At 43.8% G+C, this 24,910-nt stretch overlaps 4 protein-coding genes across 9 annotated transcripts in view; 3 read left to right on the forward strand and 1 right to left on the reverse strand.

Annotated features, from left to right (window-relative positions):
- Positions 1-24,910, forward strand: part of DTD1 (D-aminoacyl-tRNA deacylase 1) — a 333,903-nt gene that overhangs the window by 66,114 nt on the left and 242,879 nt on the right. The window contains exon 1 of one of the 3 annotated variants that reach the window (XM_050745422.1): positions 22,433-22,436. The exons of the other annotated variants lie outside the window; for them this stretch is intronic. The gene's annotated coding sequence lies outside the window, so the exon portion shown is untranslated. Of the gene's footprint in view, positions 1-22,432; positions 22,437-24,910 lie in introns of those variants that run through there. 3 annotated transcript variants of the gene reach the window in all.
- On the reverse strand, positions 280-11,253 carry RBBP9 (RB binding protein 9, serine hydrolase). Its single transcript, XM_050745387.1, has 5 exons — positions 11,081-11,253; positions 9,857-9,899; positions 8,635-8,740; positions 4,133-4,218; positions 280-3,727 (listed from the first exon to the last, which is right to left on the reverse strand). The coding sequence occupies exons 1-5, from the start codon at positions 11,177-11,179 to the stop codon at positions 3,501-3,503; spliced, it is 561 nt and encodes a 186-aa protein (XP_050601344.1). The 5' UTR covers positions 11,180-11,253; the 3' UTR covers positions 280-3,500.
- LOC126929197 (40S ribosomal protein S19-like) lies at positions 18,097-19,005 on the forward strand. Its single transcript, XM_050745402.1, has one exon. The coding sequence runs from the start codon at positions 18,162-18,164 to the stop codon at positions 18,600-18,602; it is 441 nt and encodes a 146-aa protein (XP_050601359.1). The 5' UTR covers positions 18,097-18,161; the 3' UTR covers positions 18,603-19,005.
- SEC23B (SEC23 homolog B, COPII coat complex component) overlaps positions 22,234-24,910 on the forward strand; it is a 48,236-nt gene continuing 45,559 nt past the window's right edge. Inside the window, exon 1 of one of the 4 annotated variants that reach the window (XM_050745351.1) lies at positions 22,234-22,721. The gene's annotated coding sequence lies outside the window, so the exon portion shown is untranslated. Of the gene's footprint in view, positions 22,780-23,314; positions 23,386-24,910 lie in introns of those variants that run through there. The other 3 variants (XM_050745352.1, XM_050745353.1, XM_050745354.1) reach the window with 3 other exon arrangements.

The raw sequence follows: 24,910 nt of genomic DNA on the forward strand, positions 1-24,910 counted from the left end.
CAGGCGCCCGCCACTGCGCCCGGCTAATTTTTTTCTATTTTTAGTAGAGACGGGGTTTCACCATGGTCTCGATCTCCTGACCTTGTGATCCGCCCGCCTCGGCCTCCCAAAGTGCTGGGATTACAGGCGTGAGCCACCGCGCCCGGCCAGCTTGTTTTAAATATAGGCTTTGTCTTATGTCTCTATAGCTAAAGATTGGTTTTTAGAGCTTAACATTCAATGTGCAAAACAAAAGTATTCCTTACCTCACCAATAAAGAGAACCTGCAAACTTTTTTCTCATGGCATGTTTTTAATTCTGAAAATTAACTTTAGGAGATAAGAGACTATTTAAAAATACAGCACCTCTGATGAATAGTTAAATGGATCATTTATCCTACAGGGATAAACCATAACCAAAACTAATTGTGGGGCTCTAGACTCCTGACAGCACCAAAAACTCAAGTTGCATATGAAGTCCTAATACTTACAGTTGATTTCCATTCAGTATTCGGTATTTTGCTCACCTAAGAATAGATACTCCCCAGAGTGTACAGAGGCCCCTGTATATTCAATGGTAACCACAAAGAATCAAACAGAAACCATGCCAGTCCATGACTCTATGATAGGTTTTTAATGAATAGTTTGTGTGGATTTTCCCATGAAACACCCTTGATCTTAGTTGGGCGATTTAGTAAATTGTATAGACCTATGATGTTGGTGGTGATCAGCTAAGCAATACAGAAATAGCCAAACAGAAGTCATTTCAAATTAAGTCACTTGTACTTTGAACTATTACTCAGTATTGGATGGTAGATGAGGGGAAAATATAAAATATGTGTCCTAGACCAATGCTGTCCAATAGAGCTTTCTATAATGACAGAAATAGCCTATATCGGCTGGTCAGTAAGGTAACCAATAGCCCGCAGTGGCTGCTGAGTACTTGAAATACGGCTATTTTGATTGAACTGAATTTTCAATTTTACAGCTAGCTGTGGTTACTGGTTATATTTGGCAGCAAAGATCAACAATCCTATAGGTCTATCTTAAGATTACTTTTACAGGAATGAAGAGTATCAGAATTATTTCTCAATTACATATATTTAGTTTTCATTTCTACAGGAGGTCAACAAAGTTTTGTGAACTAAATTGTGTAAGTTTGTTTTTTTACGAAAGGACTTCACAGAGAACAAGACAAAGAGTAAGAAACACAACAGCAAATTTCCAAAAAATTCAAGTAGAATCAAACTTTGACTACAGATTTGGTCAAATTCGTGCTAAACAGCCTCTTTAACAACATCATTATTCAACTGACTTATATAATTTGCTTTTTAGTAGTCAAATACATTGTTTTAAATCTTTTATTATAAAATACATGTTTAGTGTAACAAATTCAAATAATCTCTTAGGAAGATAAAGTAAAATAAGGGGCCAGGCATGGTGGCTCATGCCTGTGATCCCAGCACTTTGAGCGGCCAAGGTGGGTGGATAACCTGAGGCCAGGAGTTCGAGACCAGCCTAGCCAACATGGTGAAACCCCATCTCTACTAAAAATACAAAAATTAGCCAGGCGTGGTGGCGCATGCCTTTAGTTCATGCTACTTGGGAGGCTGAGATGTGAGAATCACTTGAACCCGGGAGGCGGAGGTTAGAGTGAGCTGAGATCTGTGCCACTGAACTCCAGCCTGGGCAACAGAGCAAGACACTGTCTCAAAAAAAAAAAAAAAAAGAAGGACGTCCACCACATTGTACCTACCAAAATGCCCATTCCCCAAAGACAACTGCTGTTAAACAATTAGGGTACCTTTCCTGATTTTTTTTTTTTTTTTTGTCTAAGCACATTTAAAAACCAAGACTTTTGGTTTTAAGTGATAGCTCTGAATCTCCTTTAGGCATGAAGTATAGGAAATTATATTTCTGCAGCAAACTCAGGCTCTGGAACATCAAGTGTGGATTCACTGGAAATTATTTGAAGTAACACTTAGAGATCATAATAGCCAAAAAATATTGAGAAATGAAAAAGGGTAGGTTTCTTTAAATTTTTTTTTTTTTTTTTTAGAGACAGGTTCTTTGCTCTGTCACCCAGGATGGAGTACAGTGACGGGATCGTAGCTCACGGAAGGCTCAAACTCCTGGGCTCAAGCAATCCTGCCTCAGCCTCCCAAGTAGCTAGGACTACAGGTGTGCACCACCATGCCCAGCTGATTTTTTAATATTTTGTAGAGATGGGGTCTTGCTATGTGCCCTGGCTGGCCTCAAACATCTGGCCTCAAGCAATACACCCACCTCGGCCTCCCATAGTGCTGGGATTACAGGCATGAGCCACCACACCCAGCCAAATAAAAGGCTTTTTGAGGAAGTATGATCAGAAGAAAATGGAATGTGCTTGAAAGAGCGCTAAAGGGCCACGGAAGTTCTGTTCTCTATAGAACAGAACATGAAGTAGGGACAGGTTCTTTTTAAAAACACTTGACTTTGGAACAAAACCCAAATTGTCCCCATGATTTCGTCCTTTGACATTATGTTCATTTTGGTTATCTTAGTCTTTTCTCAGACTTCACAGATAATTATCTAAAAGCCCCTGGCTAAGTTAATGCTTATGACTGTGGTCACAAATGGATGGCTTGGATTTTATTTGTCTTGCAGTATTTGTAAATTTTTTGATGTATACTCTTATTGCCAACTTACATACTCATATGTATATGGATTGTATGTGTATATGTGTGTGTGTGTGTGTGTGTATATATATAGTCCCCAAATTTAAAAACCATAATTTGGACATTTTTTTCCACACAAAAAATCAGAAAATTGGTAACACTCTGCCCCATTTCCACATGGCAACAATTTAGACAGGCCATGAGCTCTCCACACGGCCCTGATCCCACCACTCTTGTCTCAAACAAAGCTAGTCAGTTGTACGTATATTATGTATGTATATTGCTGTGCCTCTCCTTCCTTCCTGACTCTGGAAGACTCCTGTCTCAGTCTCTCTCAACATGTCTGAAGGACTCAGGGGCAAGTGTCAGAGGTGTTGTCCCTAGTCTGGGTTTAATGTCCAGGGCCAGCATGAAACAGCAGCTAGTATTTTGAGCTCTAAGCTAACACTCTGGACTTTCAGTCATGTTTTCTTTCCCCAGTGAAATAGAAAAGTTTGATTTCAAAGAGGCAAAGTGTGCGACACCTGCAACATACATAAAACCTGTTTAGTTTTACTCAGGAGTAGGAATCAGGAAACCTGGGTGCTATTTCTGACTTACTTTGGTTAGAGAAGGGCAGTTAAGCTGTCCTCACGTTTCTTACCAAATGAGGAAAATACTGCGGTAGCTCATAGCAATTTGGGGAGTTTTAGAGTCTATGGAAAATGGAAACGCTATTTGTAACTTAGATTGAATGTTGAAACTTGTGTTTGTTTTTCAGGCACTTTTGGAACTTAACTGGATGTTTTATGTGTCTAGTAATCGGCTGATAGTAGATATTATTCTACCCCTATATTGGGATGCGAAATAGCAGAAATCATACAGTCTATGCTGGTACTTTCAGCAAAGACTTTACCACAGTAATCAGTTCATGAAACTCTGTGTTCTGAAAGTGGCCACGGTCAGTGAATTTGTGCAATTTGGTTTCCAACCTATCGGCCACTTCTTGTTGTTCCTTCCAGGGAAGGAATGGGTCGTCAGTGGAGCCAAACTGCACAATGTAAGGGCAGTTGGCCTTGATCTTCTCCCACTGCCAGGGGCGGGTGAAGTATCCTATGGGGAAAAAAAAACAGTCTTTCAGTGCCCATGGATAATCTCCCTCTAGATATTCTAAAATACCTACTGGCGACCCACATAGAGACACAAAGGAGCAGAGCCTACATGTGAGTTAGAAGCAGCAATTCTTTTGTTTTCAAATCTGTAGGGCTTGATACCACAGTTACTCATGAAGAGGTGGTACATGGTTCAACTAAAACCAGGCCTCTATGGTTCAATTCTAGACTTACCGCTTGGGAAGAAATCAAAGTGTGAACTTATATCCAAAGATAGGTGGTAAATCTTTCTCTTATGCTATTAGAATGTTTTGGCATATCTGAAAGACAGCGCTGTTTTTACAACCTGAACAGACAGCCCCATGTCTCGAGAGGGCTTTGCTCAGATTTCTACCTTTGGACTTACCACTTGCACGCTCATTTTCATCCCCCAAGTCTGATGTGTACGCAGACACTAATACAATAGCATATACTCGATGTGTTTCTGCATACCTGGAGAAAGAAAAATGATGTCAGCTAATATAAATGTTACCTCTGATCACCAAAAAGTCAATAAACTGGCCGGGCGCGGTGGCTCAAGCCTATAATCCCAACACTTTGGGAGGCCGAGACGGGCGGATCACGAGGTCAGGAGATCGAGACCATCCTGGCTAACACAGTGAAACCCCGTCTCTACTAAAAAAGACAAAAAAACTAGCCGGGCGCGGTGGCGGGCGCCTGTAGTCCCAGCTACTCCGGAGGCTGAGGCAGGAGAATGGCGTAAACCCGGGAGGCGGAGCTTGCAGTGAGCTGAGATCCGGCTACTGCACTCCAGCCTGGGCGACAGAGCGAGACTCTGTCTCAAAAAAAAAAAAAAAAAAAAAAAAGGCCGGGCGCGGTGGCTCAAGCCTGTAATCCCAGCACTTTGGGAGGCCGAGACGGGCGGATCACGAGGTCAGGAGATCGAGACCATCCTGGCTAACATGGTGAAACCCCGTCTCTACTAAAAAATACAAAAAACTAGCCGGGCGCGGTGGCGGGCGCCTGTAGTCCCAGCTACTCGGGAGGCTGAGGCAGGAGAATGGCGTAAACCCGGGAGGCGGAGCTTGCAGTGAGCCGAGATCGCGCCACTGCACTCCAGCCTGGGTGACAGAGCCAGACTCAGTCTCAAAAAAAAAAAAAAAAAAAAAAAAAAAAAAAAGTCAATAAGCTACTTAAAAACTCATTTGTGGTAGCCTACAGAAAGCATGTGCTATCTGCTGTTGAGGTTGATGTGAAAAATAGCAAGGAAACGGCAGAACTACAAGCCCAACCCTGGCTACTGGATGAGCTTCTACTCATTTTTCTTTCCTTTTTTTTTTTTCTGAGACAGAGTCTCACTCTGTCACCCAGGCTGGAGTGCAGTGGCACAATCTTGACTCACTGCAACCTCCACCTCCTGGGTTCAAACAATTCTCCTGTTTTAGCCTCCTGAGTAGCTGGGATTACAGGCATGCACCACCATGCCCAGCTAAGTTTGTATTTTTAGTAGAGACACGGTTTCACCATGTTGGCCAGGCTGGTCTTGAACTCCTGACCTCAAATAATCCGCCCACCCTGGCCTCCTAAAGTGCTGGGATTACAGGTGTGAGCCACCGCGCCCAGCCCCTACTCATTTTTCAAGGTAGTTCAAACTTGTGCAAACCTTTCCCAATAAACAAAAAATGTGTAATCTACCCACGTTTAGTATGCCTCAATGTCACCTGGTTGGCGAACATGCAGATTCTCAGGCTCAGACCCAGAGCCTCTGATTCAGAAAGTTGGGATTAAGGCCTAGAATCTGCATTTTAAGGCATGCTCCCTCCTTCAACCCAGATGACTCTAATGCAAGTGGTCTGTGAACTGTATTTTAAGAAACACTGTACAATACCAGAAATGTACCTTTGGTACCACACACTCCACGTTGCCTTGTATTATTCATTTGTGTCGTCTTATGTAAATTTCTCTCAATAAACTGTCAGCTCCTTAAGGGCAGGTATGAGTCCTATTGATCTTTGTGTTCCTGGTGCCCATTACAGTGCCTGGCAAGTAGACACCCAGCTAACTATTAGGTTGGTACAAAAGTCATTGCAGTTTTTGCCATTAAAAGTAAGCAGGAGACAGACAAGAAATAAACAGGATGTCAGAGGCCATGCATAATCCTTTACTAGATCTAGGATTTATTAGGTCTAGGTGAAAAGTACTACAGATAATAAGATATAAAGAGGATAGGAGCAAGTAGAGTGAGGCTCCTTATTGGTAAAAACCAGAATTATAGTATTTGCAGACAGCAGTATCCCTCAGCAAAGACTGGGATAAGGAAAGACACATAGTAGTAATAATTTCAAGAGACCTTTGTGCCAAGAAAGAGTTAGCGTTGGTATTTTGTTCTTGGGCCTAAACTTTTTTCCCCATTTACTTTGAAAAATATCAAACCTACAGAAACGTTTAAAGAACAAGCACCTAGGCTGGGCGTGGTGGCTCATGCCTGTAGTCCCGGCACTTTGGGAGGCCAAGGCAGGCAGATCACTTGAGGTCAGGAGTTCAAGACCACCCCAACCAATATGGTGAAGCCCCTCTCTACTAAAAATACAAAAATTAGCCAGGTGTGGTGGCAGGCACTTGTAGTCTCAGCCACTCGGGAGGCTGAGACAGGAGAATTGCTTGAACCTGGGAGGCAGAGGTTGCAGTGAGCCGATATTGTGCCACTGCACTGCAGCCTGGACAACAGAGCGAGGCTCCATCTCAAAAAAAAAAAAAAAAAAAAAGAACAAGCACCACCTAGATTCATTAATTTTGTCACATTTCACCCTTATTTTAGCATGTATCTCTTGAGAAGGCCACTCCCTTAACCATGGTACCACTATTACACCCAATAAATTTCACATTGATACAGCAATATTATCTGTATTCAGTTTTCCCCAACTGAACCAAAAACGTCCTTTAAAACATTCTACAATCCTAGATCTAGTCAAGGATTATGCATTGCATTTTATTTTCATGGCTCTTCAGTCACTGTTAAATTTTTTCTTTTAAATGACATTAACATGTTTAAGAGTTTAGGCCTGTCTTGTACATTATCCTCTAAATGGAATCGTCTGTTTCCTCCTAACTAAACTGAGGTAAACATTTCTGGCAAGGATACTACATAGGTGATGCTATGTCTTTCCCACACCATCACATCAGGGGACAAATGATGCCAGTCTATTATTGGTGAGATTAAGTTTGATCATTTGCTTAAGGTGACATCCACGTGATCTCTCCATTGTAAAGGCACAACTTCCCTTTCATGATTACAGTCATCTGTAGGGTAGTCCTCTATGATTGTGTCAATAGGAAATTCTACAACCTTAACCCAATCGTTTTGGCATCCATTTTTCTCCTTGTCTCCCTTAACTTTAGAAGTCAATTCTTAGAAGGTTGCTAATAATCCTGCAGTGAGTTCAAGGATCTTTAAAAGCAGGCACATCTTTATTAATCAATGGCTTGAGAAAAATGCAGTTGGCCTTGAGCTGGGACAGAATTCAATAATACAAGGAGCTCTTCGTTTTCCAGACAACCCCTGGCAGCATATAAACATCCTTACACTAGGAGTGTACCATAATTTTGTAGCTCCATCCTGAAATACTCTTGTAACTTTAATCAGTGTGGCTGAAAGGTTATGAAATTTGGCAAGATTCCCTGACATGCAATTCATGTGACATCCTAAGTGACTGCTTGGGACAAATAAAAACTATTATCCTTTGTCATTTTGCCTAGCAAATATGAAAGAAACTCAACCCTTATAGGCTAAACTTAGCTTAGTCAGCCAGCTAAGTCGCTACCCACTAGGCCTTATAAGGCTAAAAGGGGAGATATAATATTCTTAATGAGCAGTAGGGATGTGCCCATGAACCTAAGGACTGGGGTTCGCAGGTGAGTGACACTGCAGACACAATCTACCATATGCCAGGCTCTCTTCTAGGCAATGGGGTTTCAGTGCCAGACTGAACAAAGCCCTGCCTTCCTGGAGTCTACATTCTATTGGCAGGAGACAGACAAGAAATAAACCGGATGTCAGATGATAAAAAGTGCTGCAGATAGACCGGGCGCGGTGGCTCATGCCTGTAATCCCAGCACTTTGGGAGGCCAAGGTGGGTGGATCATCTGAGGTCAGGAGTTCGAGACCAGCCTCAACATGGAGAAACCCCATGTCTACTAAAAATGCAAAATTAGCCAGGCATAGTGGTGAATGCCTGTAATCCCAGCTACTCGGGAAGCTGAGGCAGGAGAACTGCTTGAACCTGGGAGGCGGAGGTTGTGGTGAGTTGAGATGGCACCACTGCACTCCAGCCTGGGCAATAAGAGCGAAACTCCGTCTCAACAACAACAACAACAACAAAATGTGCTGCAGATAATAAGATATAAAACGGATAAGAGCCAGTAGAGTGAGGAAGCTGTTTCACATGGAGTGATTAGAGAAGGCCTCACCTAAAGGGGACATTTGAGCATAGACTTCAAGGGGAATAGAAAGCCATGCAGATGTCTAGGGACAGAGTGTCCCAGGTAGAAGAATGAGAGCAGGCTAAGATGTGTGTGTACTTAGCATGTTCCAGGAACCGCAATGAGGTCAGTAAACCTGGCTGGGAGGAGAGAAGGAGAGTCTGTAGAGACAGAATCAGAGCTGACTGATGGGAAGCCACTGGGGTTTGCAGCCACTTACGCTTTAAAAGGATCACTGCATCCCAATAAGGGCAGATTTTTTTTTTCAGTCCACTAGCAAAACCAGGAAGGAATTAGGACAGATTACATTACCACTTTAGAGGTCAGCACTGTTTCCTCTGCAACAGAAACTTAAGATATACACAAGGTATATCTCAAGCAAGCATGGCTGGAGCCCACAAAGGGGATACAGTTTAACAAAGATCGCACCTCATGGCTGCGATGGCCCCAGAACTGTGGCCGATAATGATGGTCTTCTCATCACAGTGCAGCTCTGTCTCCATGAAGGGCAGCCAGATGCTCTCTCGTGCTGTAACTTAAGGTTCAGGGTAAAGAAAAAGTCTGTCATTTGATAGTGGCAGTCTGAATCCAATGCTGCCCCACCTTTCTAACAGACGACTATTCAGCAATTCACAACTTTTAAAACTGCAGGACCACAGCAGGAGACAGGACTGTGTTAACAGAGCCAAAGGCTTACGTATTACTACTTGAAAGACCCAAGTCCACAGTTCTGACAAATAGTTTTTCTTTTCTCTCTCTTTTTTTTTTTGTTTACCATGTTCTTGTAAGAAAATACTAAGGAAATAATAAAATATAACTCTGAAATTTTAATGTAAACTTTCAAACTTAAAAAAAAAAAAAGCTATTGGTCAGGTGCAGTGGCTCACACCTGTAATCCCAACACTGGGAGACAGAGGTGGACAGATCAGTTGAAGATCAGTAGTTCAAGAACAGCCTGACCAAATGGTGAAACCCCATTTCTGCTAAAAATACAAAAAAAAATTAGCCAGGCATGGTGGCGCGTGCCTGTAATCCCAGCTACTCGGGAGGCTGACTTGAACTCGGGAGGCAGGAAGAGTCACTTGAACCTGGGAAGCAGAGGTTGCAGTGAGTTGAGATCATGCCACAGCACTCCAGCCTGGGCAACAGAGCGAGACTCCATCTCAGGAAAAAAAAAAAAAAAAAAGCAAAAAAAGTCCTGGAACATTCTAAAATTCACACACATTTATTCATTCTTTCCAAACAGGGGATTCCTGAGACAAGTCATAGGCATACCCAGAACAAAAGTAGCAATATGACATGTTTAAACATTAGGATCTCAAACACATGCTGTAAAGTTTTATACGTATGCCTCAAATGTAATACCCACAAATTCTGCCTGAAAATATTTGTAGACTTACAGAAGGGAAAGATCAAGTTGGTGCAAAGTTGAAAATTAAATTTTACCATGCCCAGGTGCTTTACTGATCCTTACTAGAATTTTCTATGGCTTTTGGTTCACACCCTCCTCCCCAAGCTACTTGCCTTATTCTTTCTTAGGTATATCGGCATCTTTGGTTTCTCCACTACGATATTCTTGTTCTCTACCACAAACATGGTAATATCAAAACCCAACAAGATGAGGCTCTTTAAAAACAAGTTTAAAACTTACTTGGGTCGGGCATGTTTTTAGCCAAACACTGGAAACCAGGTATCTATGATATGAGGGGGGAGAAAAAGCTATAATAAAGAGCTTAATTACAACTAATACTTTGCTAATAAGAAATGAGGCACCTGATATGATCGTTACCAATTCAGTATTAACTTGTGTTATGAAATGAAGTAGGTTAAGTGACCATCCTTTCGCATGAACTCCATCTGTAGTTCTGTATCTAGGCAGCTCTGCTGACCTCTATAGAGACCTATATCTGCATTTGAACACCCATATTTGCCTCTACAGCCCTCCATCTATAGAGGGGCATGAACAAATATGTTCTAGACAGACTGACTTGGAGCCAAATAGACCGTGGGCCAGGCAGTAGGTAAAACGTGGCACAGGAACGTGATACAGAAAGGTGGAGACAGCATCCTCTCAGAAGCTCCAGCCCTGAACTTTGGGGTTGTAGCTCTGACCAGGGTTTTCAGCCACAGCCCTGCAATCTACTCTGAAGGATGGCAACCCAGGGAGCCGACCTACCCCTTGGTTACAGAAGAGGGTTAAAAAATAAAAATCAAACGGCACAGGGCAGCCTACAGTAAGATGCCATTTTTATAAAGCTCACCAAGAAGCCAAATTGAACGGTCTATTGTTTAAAGAGTATATTCATAGGTTGAAAAGTACTTTAATTTTAAAAAGAGAAGCAGATGAAAAAACTTCAGGATGGCACGGGTCTGAGATGGGTAGACATACGGGTCGTTTGGAAGACGATGTATAAGCAATGTCCCAGATTTTAGTTTAGTAATTCATTACATTATGCCTCATAATGTAGACGCATGTTACATATATCCTTTGTATATATTAAGTATAGCATATTTAATTTTTTTGAAGCTGATGCGAGGAGCAGTGAAGATGTAAAATTATCTGGGAAGTCCCAAATCTGAACCAGCAGCAGATACGGGGGGCGGGGCTCGGGGCTCAGCCTGGGTAGTTCAAAGAAGGGGGGTTCCTTCAACTCTAACGGCTGAGCCCTCGAAGAAGTCTTCCAGGCAGTTTTACCAACCAAAATTCGACCACTAGCTCTAGAGTTTAAGAGAAGGCAGCGGGGGAGAGGAAGGAAAACACACAGGGCTTTCCTGGAGGGGATTAGACGCATGTTCAAACTTCAGCTCTCAGTCCCCTCCCGCCGTCCCTCGCTGCAGGCTGACTTCACCGAGCAGCGAGGCATTGGGCGCTTACCTTCTCCAGCTCCTTTTTCACCCAGCCATACCAGCCGTGGGTGGTCACATCCCCGCCTCCGTTCCCGGGAACAATCACTGCCTTGCTAGGAGAAGCCATGAGTGCAGCGAGGCCAGAGTCCCCTCAGCGCGGGTCCAACAGAGCTGAGCCCAGCCTGCACCGGCCGGGAGCCTGCTCCGCGGCATCCTGGGAGTTGTAGTTGCGGGGACCCGGGAGGCCGGGCTCTTTCCTCCTTGGCCTGCCTTCCGCTGCCTGCCTGCGTGGGGCAGCCAAGAACAGAGCCTTCGAGGTTCCCTCAATTGTAAAGCAAAGCACCGTTTACTTGCCTCTTACTAGTGCTCTCATGTTTTCCCCTTATTTAAGACAGGCTATGACATGCTTGGGGTGTGTTATTTCTTTGCTAGATTTACTGATATTTCTATAGGAAAGTTTGTTTTTGGTTTCAAACATGCAGAAAACCCATTTATAACTTGGGAACGCCTGAAATCCATATTATTTTTCCTTCTGATTTTAAAACAATTTTTAGTACTCAATATCAGCCCTGGTTGTTGTTTTTCATTGCTTTGAATGAAGTTTCCTTGTGTAAAGCTACCAACCCAAGTAAAAAAAAAAAAAAAAAAAAAAAAAAAAAAAAAAAATTTAATTAAATACCAAGAAAATACTTCGTCAGATTTTCATATTAAACCAGCTGATACTAAAATTGTTTAAAATAGTTTATAACCAATGTTTAGTCCCATATTCCTGGGAAGACAATTAAAGCTTCATGTACATTTGGTCACCTGGTGGGCCATTTAAACATTTTGTAAAGGATTTCATTTAATTTTTATTTGAATTCCAATTTGTCATTCTGGTTGTATAAAAGCTTTCCCATGCAAGGGGCTGATGTTATAACAGTAGATTATTATGCTACAGTGTATTTTAACTAGGTAAAGAAAGCTTTGTATGGTTTGAATTTTCTGGAAACATGGAGAAGACTGTCCTTGTCATCCACACTACAACAAAACTTCAGGACCTTGGGCTTTGGGTTCATGGTCTGGCAACTGAGAAGCGTCCCTCCACACTTTTGGAACTGTGCATGCATTGGAACTTTTGAGGTAAAGCTACCCTGGGAAATTTCTCCCAAGAAGAAAATGGCATCCTTGATGTGAACAGCTTTTCCCAAGTTCACAGCTTAAGACTTCTACTATCATAAAACTCTCATCTTTGATTTTTTTTTTTTTTTTTTTTTTTTTTGCTTATGCCTCTACAAACAGTAGAAGTGGAAAAGGGGTCTGTTACGTGCACTTATGGGATATAGTTTTATTTGTGAAGGAGTTTGAAGCCAGCCTTATACATGGATAACCTTATACTTTGATAGATAAAAGATGAAGGCCCAATGTAGGTAAGAAACTTTAATGGTACATGCGTTGCTTCATAATCAGTCAAAAACAAAACATTGGGTGACTCCTCTAACCCACATAATGGGTTAAAGAAAACATTGCCAGGAGGCCTTCACTCTTCTAGAAAGGCATCATTTGTTAGGTCCTTTTACCATGGTTTGAAGTAAAAAAAGCAATGATTAGAAATGTATCCCTCATTGGCTGGGCACGGTGGCTCACGCTTGTAATCCCAGTACTTTAGGAGTCCGAGGCAGGCAGATCACCTGAGGTCAGGAGTTTGACACCAGCCTGGCCAAATGGCGAAACCCCGTCTCTACTAAAAATACAAAAACTAGCTGGGCATGGTGGTGGGTGCCTGTAATCCCAGCTACTCAGGAAGCTGAGGCAGGAGAATCGCTTGAACCAGGAGGCAGAGGTTGCAGTGAACTGAGACCGTCCCATTGCACTCCAACCTGAGCGACAGAGCAAGACTCCATCTCAAAAAAAAAAAAAAAAAAAAAAAAAAAAGGAGAAAAGAAAAAAAAAGAAATTCAGTGGTAGGGGATTAATGAAGAAATTGCTTAGTCAAGTGAGTAAACTCTTTAGCTCATTTGATTTTAGGAAGTTTGGTTTATGGGGGCCTTGGGTTTAGGAGCATACTCTGAACTCTTGGTGTTATCCTCCCAACAGTTATAATAATAGTCTCCCTGGTGCGCTGTATTCTCTCAAAGGTTTTAAATGTTTGCATGCAGCCATCTCTAGAACATCAGATGTTCTTTCTTCAACTGGAATGACAAAAGCTGAAAGAAATGTGCAACACGAGAACACCAAAACCTATAAATGATGTGCTGAGACCAGAAACCCAAAATGATGGTAACTGAGAGTGGCGCTAAGGCCCTAAGTTTTGGTCACACTCTCACCTAAGTGAGAACCTGACCAAAAAGGGGGAATTTTTTCCACAAAATTTTGGGAGGCCATTGTTTTGGACTAAGCTCATGCACTAGGCCCCAACAAACCAAACCAAACCAAAATGGAGTTGCTTGTGCTTAGACTTCAAGGAAACATAAATTCTAGAACAGACTAGGTTTTGTTTTTTCTTCTGCAAGTCTCTATAATAAACATCTCCGACAGCGTAAGTATCCACCCCCTAAAGTCCCCATTAAATCTTTTAACCAAATTCATTTCCTCTCGTCTAGAGACCATCAAGCTTCAGATGATCATGCAACAAAGGTTCCATCCAGTTGCAGGTGAAGACACGACCCCTAGCCGTCAAGAAACTACCCTGCCTCCACTAGATAGAGCAGGGCGAGTTCCGTGATCACCAATAGGTAGGGACTACACCCCCCCCCCCAAGCCAGCATGAAGCAGTTACAGAAAAAAGACCATGAGTCCCTCTGCCTCCTTTGGAGATTTATGGGGATCACATCTCTCAAGGGGGAGATGAGGCAGGACAATAGGGTCTGGAGGCAGGGAACAGAAGGCCAATTCACACTTCAGTTATGACAGGAAATATCCTCTCCACATGGCGTAGGCCATGTAAATGAATTAACGTTACTTCATCCTCTTCATTTACATAGGGTGTACCCCAAGTAGAGGGTATTTAAACGCCCAAAAATTCTATAATGGGGACTTTGAGCCCTTATGCTCAGGCGCGCTCCCATAATGTAGACTGTACTTTCATTTTCAATGAAACTCTTCATTCCTTCCTTTCTTTGTGCGTTTTGTCCAATTGTTTGTTCAAGACGCCAAGAAACTGGACACCCTCCACCATTAACAAAGGGTCATGAGGAAACTTTTGGGGGTGATATATATGTTAATTATCTCGATTGTGGTGATGGGTGTCAAAACTTAACAAATTGTACATTTTAAATATGTGCAGCTTAAGGTACATCAATTATACCTTAATATAGTTCTTTCAAATTTAAAAATAGTAATCCCAGAACTCTGGGAGGCTAAAGCAGGAGGACTCCTTGAGCCCAGGAGTTTGAGACTAGCCTGGGCAACATGGCAAAACTCATGTCTTCAGAAATTTTAAAAATTAGCCAGGCATGGTGGTGTACACCCGTAGTCCCAGCTACTCACCAGGCTAAGGTAGAATGATCGCTTGAGCATGGGAGGCTGCAGTGAGCTATGATCATGCCACTGCACTCTAGCGTGGGTGACACAGTGAGACTATGCCTCAAAAAAAAAAAAAAAAAAAAACCATAGGAATACAATTTCAACATAAAACAAGCAGAGACATTCCTGTAACCAACTAATTGTTTGCTTAGTAGTTTTTAGTTCGAGAAGCAATGATACTCCCTAATCAGGAACTGGGGGTTGAAAAAGGATCTAGCAATCTAGCTTTCCTGAAGATTTATTACCTCTTTCTTCTAGAAGGAGAAAAAAGGCAGTGACATTAACTCTCATCTTAGGTTGTTTATGCCGATAATAACTGAGAAGATTATAATTACATACATCCATTTTGTTTTCTACTTTTTATCTCTTGTACAAACAATTTCTGAGTTTATCATTATCATAGAAGAAATAGCTTTGGTTTCAAAGCTGAAAGCCAATATTTTTGTGAATTTTTAAAACTCTGAAAATGCACCTTTATATTTGGTACCTCATTTGCTAATATTGAAGAAGTTATTCTCAAGAACTTGCTGAGACAGTTTCACTCTTTCTAAAGTGATCATTCATCCTCCACTAAGGCGCTCCTGCTGAATAATCTTCCTCTGCCTGGATTTTTCTTTTCAGGTCAGGATCTTTTCTGTGGGAAGTTTGTCTCTAAGTCTTCAAAGTCACGTCTAAACCTATTCTCCTCTCTTCTGTGGTTACTTTTCCTTTCTGCCACTGCTTTTGTTTACTTGTTTGTTTGATTTTTGGTTTTGCCACCTTGAGGAGAAAGGAGGTCAATGGAAGCCTTCTTCAAAGTCTTGAAGAACACATGGGAGCTCCTGGGAAAGAAAGTGGGGGTGAAGTGGCTGTTCTTGGCAGAGAGGAAGGCATGCAAATGGGCACCAAAACGATGAACAGTACATGTGGGCTGGGAAGGACAGTCGTTCATTACTGTGAGTGATAGAAAAACTATGTAGGGTTTTAAGCAAGAGAATAGTAGGGTCAGATGTGTGATTTAGAGAAATCTATCCAGCAACCAGTGTGATTTTTGGATCTGGCAAATTTAGGCAAAGCAATCATTTGAGAGACTGTTGCAGTAATCCAATCAGAGGATGAGTGCCTGAACTAAGCAAGTAGATGAAATTGAGAAATATTTAGAGTAACAAATTAACAAGACCAAGTGATTCAGTGTCACCTTCGAGGTGGAGGGGTTAGAAATAAGGAAGAGCCAAGGATAACTTCCTACTTTCTAGACTCACTAACTGGGAAAAGAATGGCATCTTCAAGTGAAACAAAGTACAAGAGGCAGAAGATTCACTGGGAGCCAGGGAAATGATGGACAGTTTAGGACATATTAAGATCGAGATGTGCAAGAATACCCAGCGATGTCTGCAGGATATTTCTCCAGATGGCCTTGGACTGGCCCAGTTCTCCCCACTTTCTTGCTTGTAGTTCTGAAGAATAATTCCGATGTGCTGGGAATATAATATTCTGAGATAAGGAAGAAATAGCCAGAACAGCCCAGGCTCTGTTCTAGCCTCCCCAAAAACAAAATGTCCTTCCATGCTTTTACAGCTTTTCCCAGCTGGAGTACAAGTGGACATGCACAGACGAGACTTGATCTGCACTGTGCGGCTTTCCTGAGTCTTGAGAGACCAGCTCATCATAAATCCTAGGCTTCTGCTGTCCCTTGCTGCTTCTCTGTGAGTAATAAATCCACTTCATGTAACTTGTGTATGTGAGCGTTCTGGCTCACCAGGCTCGGGCAGGTAGTAGATGTACAGTCCAAGATGCAGTGAACTGAATTGGTAACCAGTGCACACTAAACACGCTTTGCAGAACCCAGCAGGTTGCTGAATATATGAATCTGAATGTTAGGTAGAAAAGTCTGACCCAGAAATACAGAATTTAGGCCGAGCGTGGTGGCTCACACCTGTAATGCCAGCACTTTGGGAGGCCAAGGTGGGCAGATCACCTGAGGTCAGGAGTTTGACACCAGCCTGGCCAACATGGCGAAACCCCTACTAAAAACACAAAAATTAGCCGGGTGTGGTGGCGGGCACCTGTAATCCCAGCCACTCAGGAGACTGAGATGGGAGAATTGCTTGAACCCAAGAGACGGAGGTTGCAGTGAGCCAAGATTGCACCACTGCACTCCAGCCTGGGCGACAGAGTGAGACTCCATCTCAAAATAATAATAAAAAATAAATAAATAAATAAATAAAAGAATTTAGAGTCAGGCTATAGATGATGATAATATGTCAGAAAAATTATGAAAGATTTTGCAATAGTCAAAAGAGGTTACTGGGTGGACTTTCCATGGAATGCTGTGCATTTTTAAAAGACTCTCTGGGGGCTGGGCATGGTGGCTCTTGCCTGTAATCCCAGCACTTTGGGAGGCTGAGGCAGGCGGATCACGAAGTCAAGAGATCGAGACCATCCTGGCCAACATGGTGAAACCCTGTCTGTACTAAAATTACAAAAATTAGCTGGGCATGGTTGCACGCCTATAGTCCCAGCTACTCGGGAGGCTGAGGCAGGAGTATCGCTTGAAGCCGAGATGTGGAGGTTGCAGTGAACTGAGATTGCACCACTGCACTCCAGCCTGGCGACAGAGCGAGACTCCGTCTCAAAAACAAAAAAAAAAACAAAACAACTCTGGGTCATTTGCTGTAGGGGCCATGTACCTCTGCCTTTGAGTATGCTATTTTACAACTCTCTGGAGATAGAAATTAACTTACAGAAGGTAGTAATGCAAATGTTCCCTGCCCATAACAGTGTAAACTATTCCTGGCCACAGCAATACAAATCATTATTTTGTGTGATAGAAAATATGTCACTATAAACCAAATTCGTCTTGGAACCAGTTTGAACATCCCTCCTGGTTGTAGGGATTAAATAAAGTCAATGAATGAGTTAAGTAAGATCTTTGGAACATGTTCATTTTATATTTGCATGAAGGCCATAATTTTACCTTTTGAAACACTTTAGGCCGGGCGCGGTGGCTCAAGCCTGTAATCCCAGCACTTTGGGAGGCCGAGATGGGCGGATCACAAGGTCAGGAGATCGAGACCATCCTGGCTAACATGGTGAAACCCCGTCTCTACTAAAAATACAAAAAACTAGCCGGGCGAGGTGGCGGGCGCCTGTAGTCCCAGCTACTCGGGAGGCTGAGGCAGGAGAATGGCGTAAACCCGGGAAGTGGAGCTTGCAGTGAGCTGAGATCCAGCCACTGCACTCCAGCCTGGGCGACAGAGCGAGACTCCGTCTCAAAAAAAAAAAAAAAAAAAAAAAAGAAACACTTTAAGAGTTTTGAAGCTTTCACCAACATCCCAATGGATTCACCTGACAGAACCAGGTAAACCACATTACTGAAGAACACCCCATGGGGCTCTAAGTCCAAGGACGCTTTTTCCTGGCTCCCAGAGTGAACACCAAATAGCAATAGTACTACAGCATTGCTGACTTTCTCCCTAAGTTTCTTTCTCCTCCTTACTGATTTTGGGTTTTGTTTGTGATTCCCCCACAGCTGGTGGATTTTTCCCCATGAATGGCAACAACAGTTAGGAACTTGCGGGAAACCCCGTCGCTCCCTTTCCTCTGGCTGGCAGAGCAGAAGCCGCATGATGCCTGGAGTTCCTCTAAAAGACGTGAACCAGCGGGAAGTCGTCAGAGCTCTGGCAGCCTTTCTCAAAAAGTCCGGGAAGCTGAAAGTCCCTGAATGGGTGAACACCGTCAAGCTGGCCAAGCACAAAGAGCTTGCTCCCTACGTTGAGAACTGGTTCTACACAGGAGCTGGTTCCACAGCGCGGCACCTGTACCTCCGTGGTGGCGCTGGGGTTGGCTCCATGACCAAGATCTACGGGGGACGTCAGAGAAACGGCATCATCCCCAGCCACTTCAGCCGAGGCTTCAACAGCGTCCTCCGCCAGGTCCTCCAAGCCCTGGAAGGGCTGAAAATGGTGGAAAAGGACCAAGATGGGGACCGCAAACTGACACCTCAGGGACAGAGAGATCTGGACAGAATTGCCGGACAGGTGGCAGCTGCCAACAAGAAGCATTAGAACAAACCATGTTGGGTTAATATATTGCCTCATTCGGAAAAAAAAAAAAAAATAGGAACTAGGTTTTCTGTTCTGAACATCTGGTGATCTCTTTAAGTGAATTAATAGTTTTTAGAGATCTATTCTCTTTTGGATAAGAGATGACGAAAAATCTGTTTAGTCTCTTTGTTTGTTTGCCTTTTTGTCTATTTATGAGTTCAAATCAGTTAAGACTTCCATGCCCACTGGGAAGGAGAACAGCTTTTTGTTATCTAGTCCACTGAATTTTTATGTTTCTGAATTTATTTTGACCTGTGGCCTAAGTTGTAGAACCAAAGCTATATGCTATGTGTCTATGTGTTTTCACGGCTGTAATCAACAAAGGCCTTCCCCTCTTGTTGTGGGAGTAAAAAATATCTTGCTACCTTTGTAAAGTTTTAATAAGTTAGATTATTTCATGTCTTAAAGGAGCTCTGTTATAATTCACTTATGGAAATAAACACATGTAAAGCAACTATTCCTAAAATTCCAGAAAATAAGTAAATTAATCTTCTAATAGTTTATGCATGCAAAATTTCTTAAAAATGCTGAAACCATCCTCACAGGGTTAACAAGATTACAAGTCAGGCTTTAGGCAGGTTAGTTAGGCACTGACCAGGGTGCATTGGTGCACTTCAATTCACTTCCCTGCAGCTGCTAACTAACCAAAAGCCTTGCAGCACACCGATCACCTGCTGCTTGATTGAGAATCTCTGACACTAGATCTTCGTACCCAGGAATTGCTTAAGGTGTTTTTCAGATCCTGAATTCCCACAGAACAGCTGATGCCAAACTGTTTAGGGATCCCCACCAGGAAGGGCACAGTGGCTCAGACCTGTAATCTCAGCACTTTGGGAGGCCAAGGCGGGATGATCGCCTGAAGCCAGGAGTTTGAGACTAGCCTGGGCAACAAAGTGAGACCTGGCTTTACAAAAACAATTTTTTTTAATAAATAAAGACCTCCACCAAGGAACAATACTGGAATGAAGTTTCTTCATCTCCCTGTCCCATGACTTCACCTCTCACTTCCTGAACAATCAGAAATCCCCACACTTGAGCCCATTGACCCTCCAGACTTCTTAAAAATGCCATCTCTAATCTCTTGGGGAGGTAGATTTGAGGATTCCTCTTGTCTCCTCATTTGGCTGCCACTTGATTATGGAACTCTTTATCTGCTGCAACTCCTATTCTTTCTGTTACCGCACAATGGGCAATCGAACCTGATGGTCCTATAACAATCCTTACAGAAATTGCTAGTGCAGAAAGAATCCAGGTTCAAATAATCAAGGCAAATCTTTGGCAAATAATATTATTTTAATTTTTGGTTAAAAAAATCCCAGCTGCCGGGCGCGGTGGCTCAAGCCTGTAATCCCAGCACTTTGGGAGGCCGAGACGGGCGGATCACGAGGTCAGGAGATCGAGACCATCCTGGCTAACACGATGAAACCCCGTCTCTAGTAAAAAATACAAAAAACTAGCCGGGCGAGGTGGCAGGCGCCTGTAGTCCCAGCTACTCGGGAGGCTGAGGCAGGAGAATGGCGTGAACCCGGCAGGCGGAGCTTGCAGTGAGGCGAGATGGTGCCACTGAACTCCAGCCTGGGCGACAGAGCGAGACTCCGTCTCAAAAAAAAAAAAAAATCCCAGCTATGTCTTCTCTCAGTGTTAAGTATTATACATGTGTACATTTTACTTGAGTTTGTTTCCTTACAGAGAGAATAATCTGAACTTCCTAAATGTATAAAAATTTACTATTGATAAGCTAATATTAACATTACATGTTTAAGATCCTGAAAAATGTAAATATGTTCAACAAAACTGAATCATCTTCACATTTAACAGTAATTGTTTCTGTGTGCCTTAAACTATTAATAATTTCTATGATCTGTACATAGCTTAAAACTTAGTATTAAATTGAGCTAATTAATGGATACTTCTTGGATGCCTGGATATGTTCTTGCATAATTTTATGTCTACATCGTTTTGCTTATTTTTATATGCTGCAGAGTGTTTGGGTGAAGGAAAAGGAACAAGATGGAGGAAGGTGAACAAGATGGAGCAGTCCCTGTTGTTTCCGGGTTCTTCATCACAGATTTTCCCGTACCCGGGAAAAGAACCAAATCAACTGAGCATGCGCAGAATGACGTCAAGCTGGGGACACCGAAATTCAAGAAGCCACTCCTACACAAACGCCCCAAACTCCTCCCCTTCCAGCTCCCAGGCATAAAAGTCCGCTGCCGGCAGGAGCCGGGGTGACTTCTTCGGCCCCCGCATTTGTGGACCGGAGAACATCACCCGAGAGCGCCGGTGCGACTTCCCTGGCCCCCCACACCTGAGGACCAGAGAACCTCCTCCGAGAGTGTATGCATATTTGCAATAAAAGACTGCCACTTTCTTATGTACTTTGGCCTCATGTTTAATTACTTAGCTCTCCTAAATTAAGTTACATTAAATTAAATTAAAACAGTTGAGTCACAGTAATGAATGTCTTCATGTTTGCCACTTGGCAGTGTGTAAAAACGGTTGTGGTGGCTGTATAAAGTTGTGTTCTATCATGCCTTTTGCAGCAACATGGATGCCTGCAGCAACTTGGATGCAACATGGATACCTGGAGGCCATAATCCTAAAAGAATGCAGAAACAGAAAACTGTCAGGCCTCTGAGCCCAAGCCAAGCCATGGCAACCCCTGTGACTTGCACGTATTTGCCCAGATGGCCTGAAGTAACTGAAGAATCACAAAAGAAGTGCAAATGCCCTGCCCCACCTTAACTGATGACATTTCACCACAAAAGAAGTGAAAATGGCCGGTCCTTGCCTTAAGTGATGACATTATCTTGTGAAATTCCTTTTCCTGGCTCATCCTGGCTCAAAAAGCTCCTCCACTGAGCACTTTGTGACCCCTACTCCTGCCGCCAGAGAACAACACCCCTTTGACTGTAATTTTCCTTTACCTACCCAAATCCTATAAAACGGCCCCACCCTTATCTCCCTTTGCTGACTCTTCGGACTCAGCCCACCTGCACGCAGGCGAAATAAACAGCCATGTTGCTCACACAAAGCCTGTTTGGTGGTCTCTTCACACAGATGTGCATGACAAAAACCAAATACATGTTCTTAATTGTAAGTGGGAGCTAAGTAGTGGGCACATATGGACGCAAAGATGACATTAATAGACGCCAGGGACTACTAGAGTGGCGAGGGAGGGTAGGAGGGGCTGAAAAAATTGAGTACTATGCTCAGTATCTGGGTGACCAGATCGTTCGAATCCGAAACCTCATAGCCAGGTAACAAATATGCAGTGTACCCCCTGAATCTAAACGTTTGAATTATTTTAAAAAAGAAAGTTATGTTCTATGTAGTTATAAGCTTACTCTCTTAAAATGCTTGAATATTACAGTTCTCAATTACTCATCTCCATGTAGAAGAATGATAGGGACTCGCTGAGAGCGCCAAGACATTGCAGCAGGGAGGGAGGAGAGCTTGTAACGTGAACCACCACCACACCGCTGTACTTCAAATTCAACTGGCCACAGAGACCGACTCCCAAAACCAGCAAGCGCCTAAGCCCCGCCACGCACACCACCCGCCACGCCCCTCTGCCCCGCCCCTTCCGCCCGCTGACGCCTTCTTCCGGCAGCCTTAGTTTCTTCCAACCCGTACAGCTCCCTGTTCCGCGAGCATACGTCATCGTTCTCGCTTTCCGGTAGCTAAGGCGATCAGCGGGACTTCCCACTGAGACGGGCGGATGTTATGTTGTATCAGGGCGAACCTCTGAGGAGCGCTAGCTGCGCTTAGGCCACGGTGCGGCAGGCGCCGGGGTTTTCTGAAACAGAAACGTTTAGGGGTGTGGAAACGTGTTCCGAGGAACTGTGGTTTTGAAGTGCGATACACACCTGTCTTGCCCTGTTCCAAGATGGTGGCAGGGCTTCTCTGAGTTTCTCTCTTCCGCCAGTCCGTTGGAGAAGCGCTCTTTGATTGGCCAGTGGACAGCGTCGTGGCATGACGCGCTGGGGCGCTGGCCAATCGGTTGAGAGCTGAGCTGGACTTGGCGGTGGGAGCCGGGGCCTGGCTGTTGCAGCTGTGGGTGAGGACGGCTCTAGCTAGGTGAGCGGTTCCGGCCAGGTGAGCGCGGCGCCCAGGTGACGGAGGTCCGAGCGCACGGGTATGAGTTTCTGCCGGGGGCGAAGGTGGGCGGCTTCTGGGATGAGGCCTTTTCTTGACAGTTTGGGGTAGCGGGGGGAATCGATGATCCAGGAGTCCCCTGAGGGTGTCATCCCCCACCAGGCTGGCACCGATTTCTGGCTCCAGGTTCCCCAGAATTGCGGGGTGCGCACAGCTGGAAGGACCCAACCCCTGTTTTATAGTTGAGAAACTCAAGACTTAGACAAGTGAAACGACTTTTGCTTCATGACAGCTGGAACTGGAACCCAGGTCCTTGGACTCCCTTCAAGGATTAAACCTCATTTATTCTTGTATACACATGGTCGCTGTGTCCTGAGAAGTTACGAGTTGGCGAGATAAGCGTGGTTCAGATTTTTTGGCGTATTCTCCTGTTATCTTTCCAGGCCTTTCATTCATTCACTAATTCATACTTTCGGTTATTTAACTCTTCAGATACCTTCCCCGTTGATACTTTGTTAAAAGCTGTGGACCCATCTCCCTAGAAGAAAGGCACATTCCCTCATGCGCATAACTTCAGAGGATTCGTGGACCTTCTGTAGTCCCCTTGGATTGTGTGTCCAGTGCTCAGAATCCAGACCCTAGAAGGGTGAGGGAAACAGGCAGTGAGAAAAGGAGGGAGCGGCAGGTCTTAGGCTGTACGTACTTGGAAACCATTAGATGGAGCCAGTAGTTTCTTTTTTTCGCGGAGGCTGGAGTGCAGTGGGGCGATCTCGGCTCACTGCAACCTCTCTGCCTCCCGAGGTCAAGCAATCTTCCTTGCCGCAGCCTCCCGAGTAGCTGGGATTACAGGCGCCTGCCACCACGCCCAACTAATTTTTGTATTTTTAATAGAGACGGGGTTTTGCCTTGTTGGCCAGGCTGGTCTTGAATTCCAGACCTCAGGTGATCCACAGGCCTCGGTCTCCCAAAGTGCTGGGATTACAGGCATGAGCCACTGCGCCTGGCGGCCAGTACCTTTTAATAAAGAACGTTTTAAGAGAGAGACGGTTATTTAATGAAATCTGCTGACACACTTGCTGAGAGTTGTGATATTAGAACTTGCTTTCATTCCGACTTCAGTTATCCCTTTGCTTCCCATGAAGCTCCAGAGTGCTGACACAGTGCTTCAGGTTCTTGCCGTTGCTAGAAATAGCAAATAGATTTCTTAGAGTTTCAGTTGGAGGAAACACTGGAATTCTTGTGTTCTGGGCTCCATGTAGTAGACTAATTCATTTGCTTTTCTAGCCATGCAATGTTATTGCCTTGATCAAAATTATTTACAGTTTGGTACTTCCCAAAATAACAGAGATGGTTGTTATCCACATTGAAGGAAGTGGGTGCGAGAGGCCACTTTAATATGATAAACTCTTTGTTTTGCCGTTTTACTACTTTTCTTGAGGGGCTTGTTCCCTTGAGCCCAATAGCTGAGTTGTGTGTTACCCTAGATTTTAGGATATGAACAGGATGTATAAACACTCAATGAAGTTGGGATCATCTGGGTTTGAGAGTTCAGCCTGTAAGACAGTTTTATTGACCACAGTCTTTTTTATTTTTATTTTTTTGAAACAGAGTCTGGCTCTGTCGCCCAGGCTATGCAATGGCACCGTCTCGCCTCACTGCTACCTCCGCCTCCCGAATTCAGACAATTCTCCTGCCTCTGCCTCCCGAGTAGCTGGGACTGCAGGCACGTGCTACCACACCTGACTGGTTTTTGTATTTTTAGTAGAGATGGGGCTTCACTGTGTTGGCCAGGCTGGTTTTGAACTCCTGACCTCGTGATCCACCCGTCTTGGCCTCCCAAAGTGCTGTGATTATAGGCATGAGCTACGGCGCCTGGCCTTGACCACATCCTTTCAAGGCATGAACGTAAGCAACCGTGGCGAGGAAAGAGGTTCTGGTGAGACTCAGCATAATAGTAATTTTGGTAATACCAAGTAGAAATAATTTAGCTCAAAACTGGTTCCCATTATGAACTAAACTTGAAGATCAGTATCCAGCTCATTTCTCCAAAGTTAACCAAGTACGGAAGGGAACAAGCACTCCGCCCCGCTACCGAAAAAAAAATCACTTGGAATGTAAAATTTAATAGAGAAGGAAAGGAAGGAGATTAGAGAGGAAGATAGCTGGGTGCT

The sequence above is a fragment of the Macaca thibetana genome, chromosome 10, assembly GCF_024542745.1.
Source record: "Macaca thibetana thibetana isolate TM-01 chromosome 10, ASM2454274v1, whole genome shotgun sequence".
In the NCBI taxonomy this organism is placed as follows: Eukaryota; Metazoa; Chordata; class Mammalia; order Primates; family Cercopithecidae; genus Macaca; species Macaca thibetana.